At 38.3% G+C, this 18,874-nt stretch overlaps 1 protein-coding gene across 13 annotated transcripts in view; it reads left to right on the forward strand.

Moving 5' to 3' along the window:
- FRY (FRY microtubule binding protein) overlaps positions 1-18,874 on the forward strand; it is a 371,144-nt gene that overhangs the window by 169,253 nt on the left and 183,017 nt on the right. For 9 of the 13 annotated variants that reach the window (XR_006286421.1, XM_043531626.1, XM_043531634.1 and 6 more), the window contains 3 exons: positions 2,346-2,399; positions 13,309-13,460; positions 18,454-18,544. Coding sequence is in view for 12 of the 13 variants with exons in the window: in XM_043531626.1 (XP_043387561.1) it covers positions 2,346-2,399; positions 13,309-13,460; positions 18,454-18,544 (297 nt within the window). In the remaining variant the exon portion in view is untranslated. The remainder of the gene's footprint in view (positions 1-2,345; positions 2,400-13,308; positions 13,461-18,453; positions 18,545-18,874) is intronic. The other 4 variants (XM_037892078.2, XM_043531608.1, XM_037892085.2 and 1 more) reach the window with 1 other exon arrangement.

The following is an 18,874-nucleotide window of genomic DNA, read 5'->3' on the forward strand; positions in this document are numbered from 1 at the left end:
TTATTAGCACATTCATGCTTTTTGTGCCAAGGTCAGTAATAAAAAGATTAAATAAGTTTGGCCCCAAAAACCGATCCCTGAGGAACTCCACTAGTAACCTCCTTCCAGCCTGACAGTTCACCTTTCAGTATGACCCGTTGTAGTTTCCCCTTTAACCAGTTCCTTATCCACCTTTAAATTTTCATATTGATCCCCATCTTTTCCAATTTAGCTAATAATTCCCCATGTGGAACCGTATCAAATGCCTTACTGAAATCAAGGTAAATTAGATCCACTGTGTTCCCTTTGTCTAAAAAATCTGTTACCTTCTCAAAGAAGGAGATCAGTTTGGTTTGACACGATCTACCTTTTGTAAAGCCATGTTGTATTTTGTCCCAATTACCATTCACCTCAATGTCCTTAACTACTTCCTCCTTCAAAATTTTTTCCAAGACCTTGCATACTACAGATGTCAAACTAACAGGCCTGTAGTTACCTGAATCGCTTTTTTTACCTTTCTTAAAAATAGGAACTATGTTAGCAATTCACCAGTCGTACGGTACAACCCCTGAGTTTACAGATTGATTAAAAATTCTTGCTAATGGGCTTGCAATTTCATGTGCCAGTTCCTTTAATATTCTTGGATGAAGATTATCCAGGCCCCCTGATTTAATCCCATTAGCTGTTCGAGTTTGGCTTCTATCTTGGATGTGGTAATATCTACCTCCATATCCTCATTCCCATGTGTCATCCCATCATTATCCCTAAGCTCCTCATTTGCCTCATGAGGCAAGACTGAGGCAAAGTATTTGTTTAGATATTGGGCCATGCCTAGGTTATCCTTAACCTCCACTCCATCCTCAGTGTTAAGAGGTCTCACTTCTTCTTTGTTTGTTTTCTTGCTTGTTTTTTCCTCTCCTGTAAACCTCATACCTGCCTCAGTAAATGGCCATTGGGTGCTGGGTCAAGCAATAGGAGAAAAAGTTCATTGTTCTTAAAAAGAAAAATGTATTTTTTTCTGGACAAATACCACATTTTAAAATCTGTTGTAAATTATGTAGTATAGCTTTCCAGTCCATTGATTAGTTCAGACTTGCATGATCCTTGGGTTGTGGACCAGGCTGACGTCATGTACAGAGTCACCAAGCCATTGGGGGGGGGGGCGTTATTTCACCTTCCCCACAGCAGGTTCATGGGGGGTGAGGGCTTAGTGGGGGTGAGCATGGAATGAGGGTTAGGCTATGGTGTTGCAACTCATTAAGTAAGCATGGGGAGGATGTCCAGTGCAGGTATTCCGTAGGGAAGGGATACAGTGATCAGATAAATGGTTTTGAAAAGGATTTAAAGAAGGTATCTGTTAAGGAGCAGAAATGGGGGGGGGGCTCCTATGACTGGCATGGCAGGGAGCCAATTCTCGCCCTTTTAGCCCACCTTAACCCTCATTTGTGGGTGGGGGATGGTAAGGTCCCAGCAGCAGGTTGGCTGGGGACCAGGATGATGGAAGCCCCCCAGGTAGATATTGAAATAGAGCTGCTTGCACTGTACATTTTTATCTACCAGGTACTCTCAGACAGTTAATAATAAAGTTGAGGTCTAAGTAAAACCACATCCAGTGTCTCCTGTCCTCCTTATGGGAGGGAAACATTCCTCCCCCCCGACCCCCCAAGAAAACAGCTGCTAGCGCAGTGCCCACAGCAGAGCCTGAGCAAACCTGGTATTTCGCCACTTTCATGTGTGGGAGGGTGGGTGCTGCTCTGCTTGGTCTGAGTGAAAGAGAGGCTCCTCTCACCTGGCTTGCATCTGTATTACTTCTGCTCTCTTCCGGTCACCTGGTGGACGAGTCAGCGTCCCCACACTGACCTGCTCTGCATCTGCAGCAGCATCCCTGCCTCTGCTCTTAAAGAGGTATATCCCTTCCCCCAGCAGGCTAGACAATAGCCCTCCACTTAAGGTCCAATGCAGTCATTTTTGTATTGCAAACTACTTTCCCTGGCAAAAAAGTATCCTGTAGTTAAAGACAGTACCTACAATATGTATAGGAGGAAACACTTGACTCATTTCAGATCTCCTGTGTAGCTGACTGTTGAGTTATTGAAGAGCAATCTTATTCAATCATAATAAATTTTAGTAATTTTTTCTTTAAAAAAAAATACCAAAAGGAGCTATTCCAATGTCAATAAATGTACATGGATATGTCGTCTTTTGTGTGTGTGTGTGTGTGAAGTAAACAACTTTCCCTCACTACAGTAGGTGGGAAGGGAGAAACTATCGGGATAGAATGATAAGAGAAATGTAATAGCAGTGTTGCTAAAACATCTCAAAAGGTGTCTCTTAAATAATATATATTTTTTAATATTTAATTTTAGGAAAAGCCACTGACCAAATCTCTGCAACGAGGAGAAGATCCCCAGTTTGATCAAGTAAGTGATATCTAAAGCAAGGACATTTCTTTCTTGTTGCTTCTGTTTCTCAGGACAAAATCTAGGTATTTGTAGGCTAGCCTAGTGTCCTCATAACATTACAATGATTTGCCATGGGGGCAATCAAAGTCTCTCATTCTACTTGAGGCTGTAGAACTGAAAGTGCTCTGTCTAATCATCTGCCTTAGGAATTAGGAGTAATTTCCATTTCTTCTAAACTTAATATTGTTTGTCACTACAAGTTTTTAATTTTTTTTTTAGCACATTCAATATCTATGTATTATTTCCTGTGGATTTTTTCGGATGCGATTCGTGAGATGAACGTCATATCTTCGCGGAACATTCCAAACTGATGGACTTCTGGTTCAACGTTAGAAATAAGATGAAAAAGTTATATAAAGATGAAAGAGCTGTGCCCCAATTTCTATTTTATGCTGTTAGTAAATCAAAGCATTTCCTAAAATTAACCAAAGATTTTGGAATCCTTGTCACTGCAGACATTTTCTTCAGTTTTTTTATCAGTAGGGCTGTGATCATGCATAATTTATGTACATGCTTAACTTCATGCAATGTGAGTGATCTCACAGACATTAAAGTCAAACATGTATGCGAGTCTTTTCAGGATTGGCCAGGGCCTATTGTTGCAAAAATAAGTACCCACTAGAGAAATGTGGTCGATAGGAAGGAAGATAATTAACAGAAATAAACTTATTTACTTCCTCTATTAGATTAACACATAAAATAGACCAGTTGAGGGAAAACGGACCAAGTGGGATGAACTGGTTAAAAATAAATAATTTCATATATTAGATTTAGCTTTTTTCTTGTTTACTGCTTATATAAGAAAATAAATTCTACTGTCATCATTGCTGAGATAAAGATCAGAAAAAATATGTAGTAATAAAAGATCTCAGGTTTATGTATATGCAGGATACTAGAACCCACAAAATCAATTCTTTAGGATACATTTAGTGAATCTCCTTTTAAACTGATATGGTTAACTTAAAAGTAATACTTATAAACAAACACATTTCTTTAATTATGTTACTGATTATACTTTAGATTACTCAAAATGAAAGAATTTTTAAAATGCATCTTGTTTGTGTCTATGCTCTATCTATTTTTATTATTTTTAATTTTTCTCAGTTTGCAAAATGAAAATCAGTTAATTCAGTTTCATTTTTGTTTATAATCAGTTTCTCTATAATGACTTTAGTTCAGCAGTGTTTGGTTGTAAACACTGCAGGGAAATATCTGTTTTTTAATGCAACTCTCTTGTGTTCATTGTGGAGACAATTCTGTAGGTCTTAAATGTTATTAAAGCATAATTTACACAAAATTTTAATTATGGGCCTAATTTAAAAGGGAAAGCTTGAAGATGTAGGCTCCAGCCTAAATCACCTTCCTAACAAAATGAGGTAAAATTATTTAAAGGCCTGTAGGTGCTTTTGAATCCCAATGCCAATATTTTTGGTTCTACAATCTCAACTTCCTATTTTTATGACTGTTTTCTTGTTCCCCTTGCTATGAGAGAAAAGACTCACACACACAGAAGAAATTAAGTTATAAGAAATTACCTAATGAAGGTATCAATACATAAAATCCAGCAAAAATTTAAGCACATGCTTAACTTTATGCACTGTGACTACTCCTATTGACTTCATTCGGTAGTGTCATCAGCAGGTTTTTCATGTGCCTAAGTATTATCTGCAGAATCAGGGCCTAAGGGTTAAGCAAATTGTGTTCCTTTATTAGGATAAATTAAAGTTCTTATGCATCTCCTAGCTGTTGCTACAGTGACAGTTTGAACAGCACCTGTTAAGTCAGCGTTGATTAATGAGGACATAGGGTGCTTACTAGAGTATTTCCAAGTTGTAACAGGTGTTGAATCTGAAACTGGCGGAGTGGGGGAGAAAGATAAAGACATAAACAAGCTTTGAAATACATAGCAGTTGTATACAATTCTAACTGCATATCTGTCCCTATATATATTATATACAGAGCTGGTAGCAAAGTCTGTAGTTAAGCATGCTTGACACTTCCTGTTACAAGACCCTGTTTTCAGTTGGTTATAACTTTGACAGCCTTAAAACTGTCCAGGCTGAAATTTTCCAGGCCAGCTGTCTGCCTCAGGCAGTATTATCTGGGAAAGTTTCAGCCAAAATGGTATAGCCATTTCTCAGAATGAGATTAAGGAGAAACACATTGTTTTGTCCATGTTAAAACATTCTTAAAACTCTTTTGCATAGAAGTATTAGTGCCTCTGTGCTTTGGAGCAGGGACTTGAAGCTTGGCAGGGTAATTGGCTTAGTCTCAGGGATGTGTCTCTTACCATCCTCATGAAAATCTGCCCAAATTTGGCCAAATTATGTAAGTCTTTAAGTATGTCTACTTTAAGTATGTCAGAGGTGTGACTGCAGCATGATTAGACATACCCCAAGATGGCTTTTATCTAGCCAATTCAAATAAGAAGAGCAGTGAAGCTACAGCAGCATGGACTGCCACTTGAGTATGTACTTCTATGTCTACACTGCAATTAAGCAACCGCGGCTCGCCGTGTCAGCTGTGTTGGGTTTGCAGGGCTCAGTCTGAGGGACTATAAAACTGCAGACTGTCCCTTCTGGCATCCACAGCTGATTGGTCCCTCCTTTGCAGCTGCTGGGTCCTGCCCTCCCAGGTCCAGGCTCCCAGCCCTGGGGAGAGGGAGAGTCACGCAGGGAGGCGCTGTCAGATGGGCTGGCAACGCATTCTGGGCCTGCACCTGCTGCCCTGCCACCATGACAGGGAGTGACACTGCCCCCCACCTTGAGAATGAGGCTGCAGGTATCCCCTCCAGCACTCCCCAGGTAACCCTCCAAGTACACACACACACACCCCTCCAGCACCCCCAACTATAGCCTCCCGGCTCCCCCATTCACCCCCCCAGCAGTGTCCTCTTTTGGGGAACCCGAGATATGATAACCCTCATATGTCAGAGGGAAAGCTGTGCAGATCTAAAAACAGAAGCCTATTTCTTTTATGTTTTAAATGTAATAAATGTAAGTCAAGGAAACCATCAAACTAGAAAATAGAAAGTAAAATAAATAAGAGGCTAAACAATATGCTAATTAGGCTCAACAGCTGTCCATTGTTTATGACAACTTTGAGGTGGTGGATAATGTGGTGATAATCACCAGCAAAATCAGTATTCCCACTCCATAGTATGTCTGCAAGAGATGGTACATGAGTAATCACATCAGTATTATGATTGCATTCATCTTCCTGAACAGCTGCATTACTTTAGTTGACCCTCTTTGTTTTCATTTTTTCCCCTTTGCTTCTTCAGTTTCACACAGCAGCCCTGTTCACTAGCGGTAGGGTACACAACAGAGAAAGGATGAGGAGATTATGTTTACAGGAGGACCTTGGCAGCTGGTGTGGGCCCTTAATCACAGATTTGAGTATAAAACAATGTGGAAAGAAGCACTTCAGGAGACAAATTCAAAGGTCATAGGTTCAAAAGTTAATTTACAGTACACTAAAAATAAATGTTATTTTGTTTAAAATTTATCTTGGTGCCAAAATAGCTATCAGCGCTCCAAAATCAAGGCAAAGTAGGTAAAAACACCCATCAATAAACTCATGATGCTGAGGTGGTTTTTGAACTGAGACCACAAACCATTACTAACAGGTCTAATTTTATCCTTACCAGCTTTAAGAATTTCCCTTTATCTACATATTTCCAGAGACTTTTAGGTGCACAATACTGCCATGAGAGAATACTGCTTAGAACTAAGATGCTAATAAAAGAAACCTACACTATCAGAAAGCCACTGTTTGCTCTTCATATTGAATCTCGGTCCTTTTTTCATGAGGGAACTAGCTTTTTTTGAAAGGGTGGCCTTTTCAGAAAGAAGGTGATTTATGTGTCTCAAAGGCACTCATAGGATGTAACTGCCTCGGATAAGAGCACAATGCAGCACATCATCTTCTACTACAGTCTATAGAATTTGAAGAAGGAATTTTTTTTAGTTTCTCTTCTAGTTTTTAAATATTAGGGGTGAAATCATGGTCCCACTGAAGTCAATGGGGGTTTTACCATTGACTCCAATGACCCAGGGTTTCATCCTAGGTCTTACTTTATTAAGGCCTGTTTTGCTTATGGATATGTTTCTATTATAGACCTTTATTTTCTGTAAATTTGGCCTATTTTCCCTACTGTAAAATGAGTGAAGTGCAAGAAACCTTTAACAAAGGAAAAGCATTCTTATATAACTATGAGTATCCTAAATATATCTAAGAAGATGACATGTGACTGAATTCTGCTCTCAGTCATACTGGTGTAAATGCAGAATAACTCCACTGACTTTTTGAGTTATTTTCCATTTATACCAGCATGATTGAGAGCAGAATTTGTCCTATAGTATGCAAGACAAAACAATCATTCTAAGTCTGTATTATTAAAATGACAGTAAAATTCATATGTATGAAAACATGTTATAAGCAAAATGAAAAAAATAGAAGCTAAGTTCCAAAATATTAATGATATAATTGGAAATTGAGCTAGTAGTGAATATAACTGCTGTTAAATTTATCACTTTTATGGTAAAATAATATTTGAAATATAAAAATGCAGATTAATTCAGTCATTAGTATACTATCAACACATTTTCTTTCATTTTCAGTTGAGCAGTATAATAAGACTTTTATGAAAAACTGTAGAAGTTGTAGCAAACTGTCTAGAGCAAAGTTTCATTAAATTTATTTTTTCAAATTATGCCAAAATAAATATTAAGGAAGCATTTACATAAAGAGCATTTAATGCTCTATGAACACAGGGTTTAAACAGATCTGTGCTTGTGTAGCCCCGATATCCTTAAGCTGTACAGTATGTCGTTCATTTATGATGGAATAACATGATCATGCAACAAGGACATATTTGTACATCTGTACACTCCCTTTCAGCAACAGCACAGACCTAGAATTCATCTCACCGCTGGATTTGCTTCCCATAAATTAAGGAGTTGAGTAAGCAACATTCTGGCTAGACTTTCCTCCCTTCCTGTTCTCTGAGAACCAGGTCTTTGCAAATTCCACCCTTCCTTCCTGCCTTAAAAGAGCAATGACAGAAAGATTAAAAAAGCTATATTGACCTTTTATCCATATTAAAGACACCTACTCTAAATTTACCAGTGAAAGTATGTCATGTGGGTATTTACAATGAATTACTTTGACTTTTTATGGCGAGTGAAATCATTATAGCTGAGATTTGAAGAATAGCACTGACACACGCTACGGGGAATGTGCAGTTACACCTAATTCAGCTACATAGAGCTGAATTTTATGATTTAAGATATTTCGGTGTCAATTATGCATTTTTCCTTATGGGCACGACAGTTACCATGAAACACACAATTTTCCAAAAAGAGTATTAATCTTTCAAAATGAATTATCCACACATTGGTGTTAGCCTTCACAATTAACTATGAATAAATAACATTCAAGTAGTGTCCTTACGGGTGCTGCACTTCAAGTGTGCATGTCCCCACACGCTTTTAATCAGAGATTTTCGTTATCTGTGTCCATTCCCTTCACATCTTCGTACCCTGCACTGAGGCTATCTAGCGCTGCTATAACAGCCTTTCCTTCCCCAGTTGAAGGATTCTCAGTGTTTGCTCCCTCAACAACTCTAAGGTGTATCAAAGCATTGAGGAACCTTTTCCCTCAAGGGAAAGACCTCACTCCAGCTTGGGATCTCAGTCTAATTTTCAGATGTCTCTCAAGACCTCCCTTTGAACCAATGGCTACCTGCTCTTTACTGAACATGTCTATGAAGAGGCCTTTTTTGGTAGCCATCACATTAGCCCAAAGAGTCAGAGAAACTGGGGCCTTAATGTAGACCCTCTTCAAGGACAAGATTCCCGTATGTCCGCATCCTAAATTCCTACGTAAGGTGTCATCTGAGTTTCATTTTAATCAGTCCATTCATTTACCATGTTCTTCCTCAAAAATCACATAATTCCAAACAGGAGGCTTCCTTCCATACCTTAGATGTCAGAAGAGTGTTGGCCTTCTATCTAGATAGAACCAAACCACTTTGGAGGTCTCCTGTTTGTTTCCATTGCAGAAAGATCTAAAGGATCCCCAGTCTCCACCCAGAAGCTATGAAGGTGGATAGCTGAGTGTGTTATTGCATGTTATGATGTGGCGAGCATTCAAACTCCTTCTAGGATATTAGTGCACTCTACAAGGTTGCAGTCAACATCTATGGCATTACTTAAAGATGTTTCAGTATCTGAGATCTGCAGAGCCACTACACCCTCTTCAGTACATACCTTCTCCGAGCACTATGCCTTGGTCCATGCTTCTAGATCCAATACATCAGCTGGCCATGCACTACTGTCTTCAGTTCTGGACCCGACTATGAAGATCCCTCTTCCCTGCAAGGATACTGCTTGGGAGTCATCTGATGTGGAGCACCCATAGGGACACTCCTCGAAGAAGAAGAAGTTACTCACCCTGTGCAGTAACGTAGTTCTTCAAAATGTGTGTCCCTAGGGGTGCTTCATTAACTGCCCTCCTTCCCCTCTGCTTCAGAGTTTCCTCTGTGGGACTTTGCAGTAGAGAAGGGACTGAGAACAGTTCACTCACAAAGCCCTATGTAGCGTTGGTGCGGGGCATGAGGACATGAAGGATGTATACACAGTCCAAACGGATATTGCTAATGAAAATCTCTGATTGAAAGCACGTGGGGCACACGGGCACTTGAAGTGAAGCACCTGTAGGGGGAAACATCTCAAAGAACTACAGTTGGTGCACAGGGTGAGTAACCTCTCCTTTTCTTGCAGTGCATACAATATCTGAGAAGATCTAAACCCTTGTTTATTAAAAAGTAAATGAAAAAAATGTACTGAATTATTCATGTTTTCTTATACATCAGGCAGTAAAGTGGCTCTGAAAATGCCCATCAGTGGAAGCTCCATGAGGTCTCTGTGTGATTGACGAGCACAAATTTAAAAAGGTGTGGCTTCTGTAAAAGGCTGCATTAGTTTTCCTCATCTGCCACGACTTCTCCATGCTGCATGCACATCAAAATCTGGTAGCTCTTATCCTGATAGCCTCAGACACTAATTTGGCAATGGTGAATGATGTAAAAAAGACTGGCAAGAACATACATCAGAGTCCCCAACTTTTGAGAAGGCAAGCTGTTTACTACTTTTTATTTGGCAGCTCTGTCGGTCATCCCAGAAGACATTTAACAATATGTGCTGCTCATATGATCTAATACTAGAAAGTAATAATTATTAAACAACCATATACCATATGCCATATATAGCTCTCCAATGTAGGGTGGATAATTTCCAGACAGACACCATATGTAGTACACTGGATAATATTAAACATACATATGTAATGGGAAAGAGCTCTCAATCACTATTAAAAACTAAAGCTAAATTCCTCAAGAAATTTTCTGTAGTCTAGACCATAACAGAGTTGAGCCAACAGCTTCAAATAAGATCAGCCTCACTCCTGAACCTTCACCAAAACTTGAAACAAAATTGACTCAACCATTTTAGGAGGTTTTCTTAAACGTGGTTGTCTTTTTCCATGTTTGCATTCCTCTGGGCTTCCATATTTTGGCTGGGATTAGGAGCGGATGTGCTTCATCCCCTTCACATAACACAAGAATTTGGGATCACCCTGTGAAATTAATAGGCAGTAAGCTTAAACAAAAGGAAGTACTTCTTTACACAATGCATAGTTAATATGTGGAACCCATGGGATGCTGTGAAGGTCAAAAGTATAACTGGGTTAAAAAAAGTAGATAAGTTCACAGAGGATAGGTCCATCAATAGTTACTAGCCAAGATGGCCAGGGATGCAGCTTCATGCTCTGGATGTTCCTAAACTTCCAACTGCCAGAAGCTGGGACTGGATGACAGGGGTATGGATCATTCAAAACTGCCCTGTTCTGTTCATTCCCTCTGAAGCATCTGGTACTAGCCACTGTCAGAAGACAAGATACTGGATGAGTTGGACCATTGGTTTGACTCAGTATGGTCATTCTTATGTTCTTACCCTGAAATCTGCGAGAGTTCTCACGAGATTTCCAGCCTGATGCTGCAGAACCAAGAGGTCTAGATAACTCAGATAAGCTTTGGTTAGGTACCAAAACTTTTGAATTTGTATTTGAATGGAACTTTTTGAGGCTTTCCCATTGCTTGTCATGAACTTTAAGTAACTCCTTGTGGTGAACCTTTTGTTCAAACTTGAAGTGAATAATATAAATCGGTTGAACTAGAGTTAGTAGTAAATGGGAGAAAGAAACTTCATTTGGAAGAGTATTTTGCCTTTTAGGGTTTAGCTTGGTTCTGCGGGGAATCATAAATAAAGAGCTCTGCAACTGATACTTCTTGATTCAGTTGGCAGAGTAGCTGTGGGTGCTCATTTATGTGGCATTATGACCTGGTGCCAACTTGAGCAGTACAGAAATCTATGAAAAAGTATATAGTGAAAATATGTACTTGTTTTTTTAAAGTAGCTTTTCACTAAAATTACAAAAAAAGAGCAAAACATCAGCAGTACTACTAATCTATCTCATGATTTTGTATTTGTAACTGTCTCACTTCCCATTGCACCCAGAATTTCCTTATCTTCCAGATCCCTCATAAAAAGTCACCTCTTCCACAAAGCTTTTGTGTGATGCTCATTAATGCTCATTAATGACGTGTCTGCCCTTTTTCATTTTTGGCCTCTTTCTGTGTATTGTATTTGGATGGATGATGTGTGAACTCTTTGAGGCAGGAACCTTGTCTTTTTACAGGTTCTTTAAAGGGTCATGTACATTTATAGTGCTATACTAATTAATAATAAACATTAATGGCAGCTATACTAGAAAAGAACGTGTTATAAACAACTGGGGTGAAAAACAGGTTTCTCTCTGGAGTGCATAGAAAACATAATTTAAATTTGCTTGCTGCTTTTCTGCTATATACATTTCCCAGTCTAGGTACTTTATTGTTATGAAGCATCACATCTTGTTACAGTATTTTTGATATGACAATTGATAGCCATTGAAATTATTAATTCAATGCAAAGTTGAATATGTTTGTACAAGTTCATATTTTTAAATTGAGAACAACATTTCCATGTTCCTACACCTTCCCTTCAAAAAAATTGAATCAAAAGGTATAATGGGTGCTCTGAAAATGGGATCTCTGCGTGAGTTTTATACTCTGGCCCAACCAGTGTTATTTTAATTATTATTTATGAGTAACAAAAATTGTTGTGACACGCTGCAGAAATAACTTTTTCAAGCTTTAGAAAGTAAGATAAAATTGTCTAAGCTGTAATTTGATAGCATCCTGAATTGATAGTGATTAGCATTTTGAGCTGACAACATTGTTTATATCCTTTACATGCTTATCTGAATGCTTATGCTTCAGGACTTTAGTATAATTTAATGCGAACTACTGTAATATTTTATCATTGAAGGTCCCTGACACGACACCAAATTACAATGTCTTCATACCAACTTCCAGTTATTGGTTTCATGTATCAAATAATAAAATGTGTTGAAACAGCTGGACTGAAATATATATGCTTTTCTAGAAAGAATAATACATTTGTAGAAATGTACTATTTTTACACAGGCAATAGGTATAATTTTTTGTTTAACATGATTAAATTCTAGCCCATAAGTTCTAGTCCATGATGTCTGAATACAATTGAAAATAGTAATAATATTTAGCACTTTTCATCCTGAAAACATTTCACAAACGTTAAGCCTCGTAAGATGACTGTGAAGTAGGTTAGTTCTGCATCTAATCAAAAATCTGCAATTCTATAATGAAATAAATCAGAATTTAGGTTAAATTGCATTTCTGAATGAGTTCTGTCATTCCATAAAGGCTGTTATAAATTATTTTACTGCAGTTTGGGAACAATGTTGTTAGGTTAGGTGTTAGAATAGGGAATTTGACCTCCTTTGGTCTATTCCTGGCTTAGACACTGACACTCAATAGGCTTGAGCTTGCAAGGCTTTTAGCTGTCAGGACTTGATCTAGCAAAGCACTTAACTAGATGCTTAACTTAAGCATGTGGGTATCCTAATGGAGTTAATGGCACTACTCACACATTTTAAGGTAAGCACATGCGTCACTGCTTTTTTGGGCCAGGGCCAGAGTGCTCATCACTTTGCAAGTCCTCTGGCTTCTGGCAAATTACAATGTCTAGGTTCAGCAATTCATCCATCTGTAAAATGGACATATATCCTTACCTTGGAAGATGTTTAGACACCATGGCGGGGAACATGGTATAAAAACTTAGGCCTAGTCTACACTACAAACTTAGAGCGACACCAGATGCTTTATGTGGACCTAATAATGTATGCGTCTGCACTATTATGTCCCTTCTGCCAACCTAACTCACCTGTTACGTCAACTTAATTACTCCACCTCCACAAGAGGCATATCGCTTAATTCAATGTTGATTGGTCAACAGAGAGGCAGCGTAGACGCAGTGTTGTGTAAGTCACCTGAATTGGCCTCCACGAGGTGTCCCGCAATGGTCTGCTGTGACTGCTCTGGTGATCATTTTCAACTCCACAGCACAGCAGCCAGGTATACAGGAAACAGCCCCTTCCCTCTTAAAGATTCTTCCCAAGGTGTTGCAAGATGTAATTAATGTTTTTAATGCACTTTGATATTAGATGAAAGGCACTATAAAAGTGCAAACCATTTTACAGTTCTGTTTGTATGTGTGTGTGGATAAAGAACATTAAGGCGCATTGCTGGTGGTAAAAATAAAAAATTCAAACGGAGATAAAAACAAGAAAGAGCAAGTTTAACCTTTAAGTATGAACTTACAGCCCTGTTTGAAGGAGAAGATAAAGCATGAATACTATCTGAATTATTATGTTTTTCCCATAGGTAATAAGCTCAATGAGCTCTCTTTCAGAGTATTGCCTACCCTCTATTCTGCGCACTCTTTTTGATTGGTATAAAAGGCAAAATGGCATAGAAGATGAATCTCATGAATACAGACCAAGAACAAGCACTAAATCCAAAAGGTACACTCTTGAGTAAGCATAATTTAGATTCTAAGATGTAATGTATTACATTTAAGCATTCAGCTTCTGTTATATTTTTTTATTTAAGTGGCTTTTCAGGCATAGAAATTTTGGAATTTCAGGAAAATTTCAGGAAAATTCTGGTATTGGGTGACATTTCTGAATCAAGTTTTTGTATATCAATTTGAATAATCACTTTTTAGCTGAATAACCAAAACAAATGTCTAAATATTTAAAGGGCACTGTCAAGATTCTTGGGCTCTAAATACTACCTACCTGTATTATAACATACAACCATTTTATTCTTCACATAAAGTTTATAGGAGTCCACCCCCAGGCCACCTGAAGAAGGAGTCCAATATTCTTACAATTAAAATTATGCTCCTGGATGATCCCATATCAACCAGAGTATTGGTCCTTCCCACCATTTTGAATGTTGTGAATGCCATTTAAATAGTGCTTTTCATCTATTGTGTCCGTCTGCTTTACTCTTGTGAGAAGGTACTGTACTGACAATAATCTCCAAGCACATCAGAGAGCAGGATTGTTATAGAGTTAGTATGCTGCTTGTTCACAAGAATAGAACAGATGGGTTAAGTAACAGTAAAAAACACTCCGGGTTGCATACTTGCTTTCTCATATACATATACCAAAACACTGCAAAGAGCTCACTTGGAAAGCTCTAGCACAGTGGTCTTCAACCTTTCCAGACTACTGTTCCCCTCTCAGGAGTCTCATTTGTCTTGCATACCCCAAGTTTCACCTCACTTAAAAACTACTTGCTTACAAAATCAGATATAAAAATACAAAAGTGTCACAGCAAACTATTACTGAAAAATTGCTTATAAAATATATCAATTGAAATATAAGAATTGTACCTATATTTCAGTGTATAGTGTATAGAGCGGTAAAAACAAGTCATTGTATGAAATTTTACTTTGTACAGACTTCGCTAGTGCTTTTTATGTAGCCTGTTGTAAAACTAGGCAAATACCTAGATGAATTGATGTACCCCCTGGAAGACACATACACCTGGTTGAGAACCACTGCTCTAGCAAATATTAACCTGATCCCAAATAAGTAATATATGACGTTGTATGTTAATGTTTTATTGTAACTTTGCCTCAATGAAGTTTCAAAACAAAACAAAAAAAACCCAACAGTGCTACCTAAACCTCATATGATGTAATTGATTCTTGTGTTTTAGGGAACTAGATAATAGCCTGTATCTGAGGTCTGCTCTTAGCAGAGATTTTTTTAGAGAGTTTTTAGTACAATTTTATTCTTTGAAAACTACAACTGCTTGAAAAGTGGCCAATAATTACTGAAGTCAATTGGAGCTGTGTGGGGCCTACTAGAACTTTAGTTCATCAATGAGGATATAAGATTAGCATTTCATTTCATAGATTTTTATGAAAAATATACTGGATTTTCTCAGATTATTGTAGACTAGCAGGCAAGATCGCACATCCCTTATAAAGAAAAGGAGTACTTGTGGCACCTTAGAGACTAACCAATTTATTTGAGCATGAGCTTTCGTGAGCTACAGCTCACTTCATCGGATGCATACTGTGGAAATTGCAGAATATCATTATTATATACACAGACACCATGAAACAATACCTCCTCCCACCCCACTCTCCTGCTGGTAATAGCTTATCTAAAGTGATCATCAAGATGGGCCATTTCCAGCACAAATCCAGGTTTTCTCACCCTCCGCCCCCCCACAGACAAACTCACTCTCTTGCTGGTAATAGCCTATCCAAAGTGACCACTCTTTTCGCAATGTGTATGGTAATCAGGGTGGGCCATTTCCTGCAGAAATCCAGGTTCTCTCACCCCCCTCCAAAAACCACACACACAAACTCACTCTCCTGCTGGTAATAGCTTATCCAAAGTGACCACTCTCCTTACAACATGCATGAAAATCAAGGTGGGCCATTTCCAGCACAAATCCAGGTTTTCTCACACACCCCCCCCCACACACACACAAACTCACTCTCCTGCTGGCAATAGCTCATCCAAACTGACCACTCTCCCCACAATGTGCATAACAATCAAGGTGGGCCACTTCCAGCATAAATCCAAGTTTAACCAGAAGGTCGGGGGTGGGGGGGGGTAGGAAAAAACAAGGGGAAATAGGCTACCTTGCATAATGACTTAGCCACTCCCAGTCTCTATTTAAGCCTAAATTAATAGTATCCAATTTGCAAATGAATTCCAATTCAGCAGTTTCTCGCTGGACTCTGGATTTGAAGTTTTTTTGTTGTAAGATAGCGACCTTCATGTCTCTGATTGCGTGACCAGAGAGATTGAAGTGTTCTCCGACTGGCTTATGAATGTTATAATTCTTGACATCTGATTTGTGTCCATTTATTCTTTTACGTAGAGACTGTCCAGTTTGACCAATGTCCAGCGAGAAACTGCTGAATTGGAATTCATTTGCAAAAATCCTCCCATATGTTCTAAATACCTCTTCACCCCACATCATACTACATCAAACCACTCAAAAACAAATGTGTTGTATTTAATTATGTTTTATTTTTAATTATACTTTACAATATCCTTTAAATCCTTTTAATTATCCTTTAAAAAGTGGAGGTTAAATCCTATTAAGGAAAACAGAAAGGAGCATAAACTCTGGCAAGTGAACTGTAAAAATATAATTAGGAAGGCCAAAAAATAATTTGAAGAACAGCTAGCCAAAGACTCAAAAGTAATAACAAAAATTAACGTATATCAGAAGCAGGAAGCCTGCTAAAGAACCAGTGGGGCCACTGCACGATCAAGATGCTAACGGAGCACTCAAGGACGATAAGGCCATTGCAGAGAAACTAAATGAATTATTTTTGCATTGGTCTTCATGGTTGAGGATGTAAGGGAGATTCCCAAACCTGAGCTATGCGTTTTAGGTGACAAATCTGAGGAACTGTCCCAGATTGAGGTGTCATTAGAGGAGATTTTCTAACAAACTGATAAATTAAACAGTAATAAGTCACCAGGACCAGATGGTATTCGCCCAAGAGTTCTGAAGGAACTCAAATATGAAATTGCAGAACTACTAACTGTGGTATGTAACCTATCATTTAAATCAGCTTCTGTACCAAATGACTGGAGGATAGCTAATGTGATGTCAATTTTTTAAAAAGGCTCCAGAGACGATCCTGGCAATTACAGGCCAATAAGCCTCACTTCAGTACCAGGCAAATTGGTTGAAACTACAGTAAAGAACAGAATTATCAGACACATAGATGAACACGATTTGTTGGGAAGAGTCAACATGGTTTTTGTAAAGGAAAATCATGCCTCACCAATCTACTAGAATTCTTTGAGGGTGCCAACAAGCATGTGGACAAGGGTGATCCAGTGGATATAGTATATTTAGATTTTCAGAAAGCCTTTGACAGGGTCCTTCACCAAACACTCTTAAGCAAAGTAAGCTGTCATGGGATAAGAGGGAAAGTCCTGTCATGGCCCCCAGCCAACCCGCCCCTCATCCCCCACCGAAGACCCTGGGGCCAAGCTGGGAAGGGCAAGCAGGGCTTCAGGGAGGAGCATGGGTGGGGCCATGCCAGGCTGTTTGGGTAGGCATAGCCTCTCCCAGCCTATGCAATGTACCACCCATGCATGAATCAGTAACTGGTTGAAAGACAGGAAACAAAGGGTAGGACCAAATGGTCAGTTTTCAGAATGGAGAGAGGATTACTGGTTCTGTTCATTCCCTCTGAAGCACCTGGCATTGGCCATTGTTGGAAGACAGGATACCAGGCTAGATGGACCATTGATCCATTGACCTGGTATGGACATTCTTATGTTCTTTTGTATTTATTTACAAAAAATCCTGCAAGGTCACCTCTGTAACTACAGGGCATTTAGATATTCATGTCTGGTTACTAGGCCAGCTTGAAGATTTTCTGTTTTGGGGAACTTGATTACAATTGAAGCAAAAATCAGTAGTGATTATAAAATATAATCTGTTGCTGTTGATGCTACTAGGCTTTTTTTTAAGTTCTAATGCTATCTGACCGGAATATGAAAAAGATACTGAATTTCACCAGGCCAAACAAATCTTTTCTGAAAATAATCTTTAAAACATTGTCTGAGGCTCTTTCAAGTCTCATTTTCTTGTCACTGACTAAAAATTATTCATCAACATTATCAATATATACTTTTGGTGCCCAAATTTTAGTACAGAACTTTAGTCAGTATGACACAGTAAACTATAATTCAACCCTAGTTAAATGCAGAGGCCAAAATTTTCAAAATTGAGTGTAAAGTTAGCCAATTAAATACATATTTGGTCAACGGTCTTTGACCTCAGCAGGATTTATTAGTACTCAGACCTCTGAAACCCAGGCCTATGATTTAGGTGTCTAACTATGGATTTAGATGCCTGACTTTAGGTACCCATGTTTAAAAAATGTATCTCAATGGGAGCTGCTGGGTGTTCAGCACTCTAAACAGTAAAGCAAGCACCTTCATCTGGATTTGGGAATCTAACTTCAGGCTCCTATTTTTGAAAATCTTGACCTAAAATAATTTCTGACTAGTACAACACTCTAATACTGTTTCCACCTTTAAAACCATTGATTATTTAATAAACAGTGACATTGAGAGTGAGATCGAAATACAAAATCCACTCTCTAGATTTCAGTTCAGCATCACTCAATTAGAGCATAAAAAGAGAAAATGGAGTACCTGAGTGTTGAGGGAGAAGGAGCCAACATGGGTCTCTGGAGCTGGAAACAGAGAGAGAGGAAGTAAAGGGAGGGCATGTCGACTTCTGAAAATAGATGAATGTGACAGGTCTGTTGTTCTATTTATCCTAGATTTTAAGAGACTGTCATTGTACGGCCTTTCATTTTTTAATTCAGGATTACAGTTTGAAAAACTGGAACTAAAACCCAATTTATGATTATTTGAATACTTATAATTTATGCAGACCAATTATATAAAATAAGACACATGTCTCACTACTGTTTTATTTCTTGTTTTGATTTTGCAGTGATGAACAGCAGCGAGACTATCTAATGGAAAGAAGAGATTTAGCCATTGATTTTATTTTTTCTTTAGTATTAATAGAAGTTTTGAAACAGGTATGGGATCCTTAAAATAAATGATTCTTTAAGAAGTAAATGATTGTGAAGTACAGTATTTCATCTCTCAGGCTAATTTTCAAATTATTATTAATTTATATTTATAACATAAATAGTCTAACACAAAAATGGTTTCTAAACCAACTGTTTGTTTATTCTGTCCTCTCTTCCCACATATGGGAAACATCTTATTGAACTTAGTATTAATATAGACTTCATTTTGCCATATTTTTCAGAGATGAAATATTTCTTTTCAGTACTAAGCCATCTTTATATTTTTAGCCCTTTTTCAGCTCGTATAATATTTATTCAGGGACGATATACAAAAAT

Source organism: Chelonia mydas, chromosome 1 (genome assembly GCF_015237465.2).
Source record: "Chelonia mydas isolate rCheMyd1 chromosome 1, rCheMyd1.pri.v2, whole genome shotgun sequence".
Taxonomy (NCBI): domain Eukaryota; kingdom Metazoa; phylum Chordata; order Testudines; family Cheloniidae; genus Chelonia; species Chelonia mydas.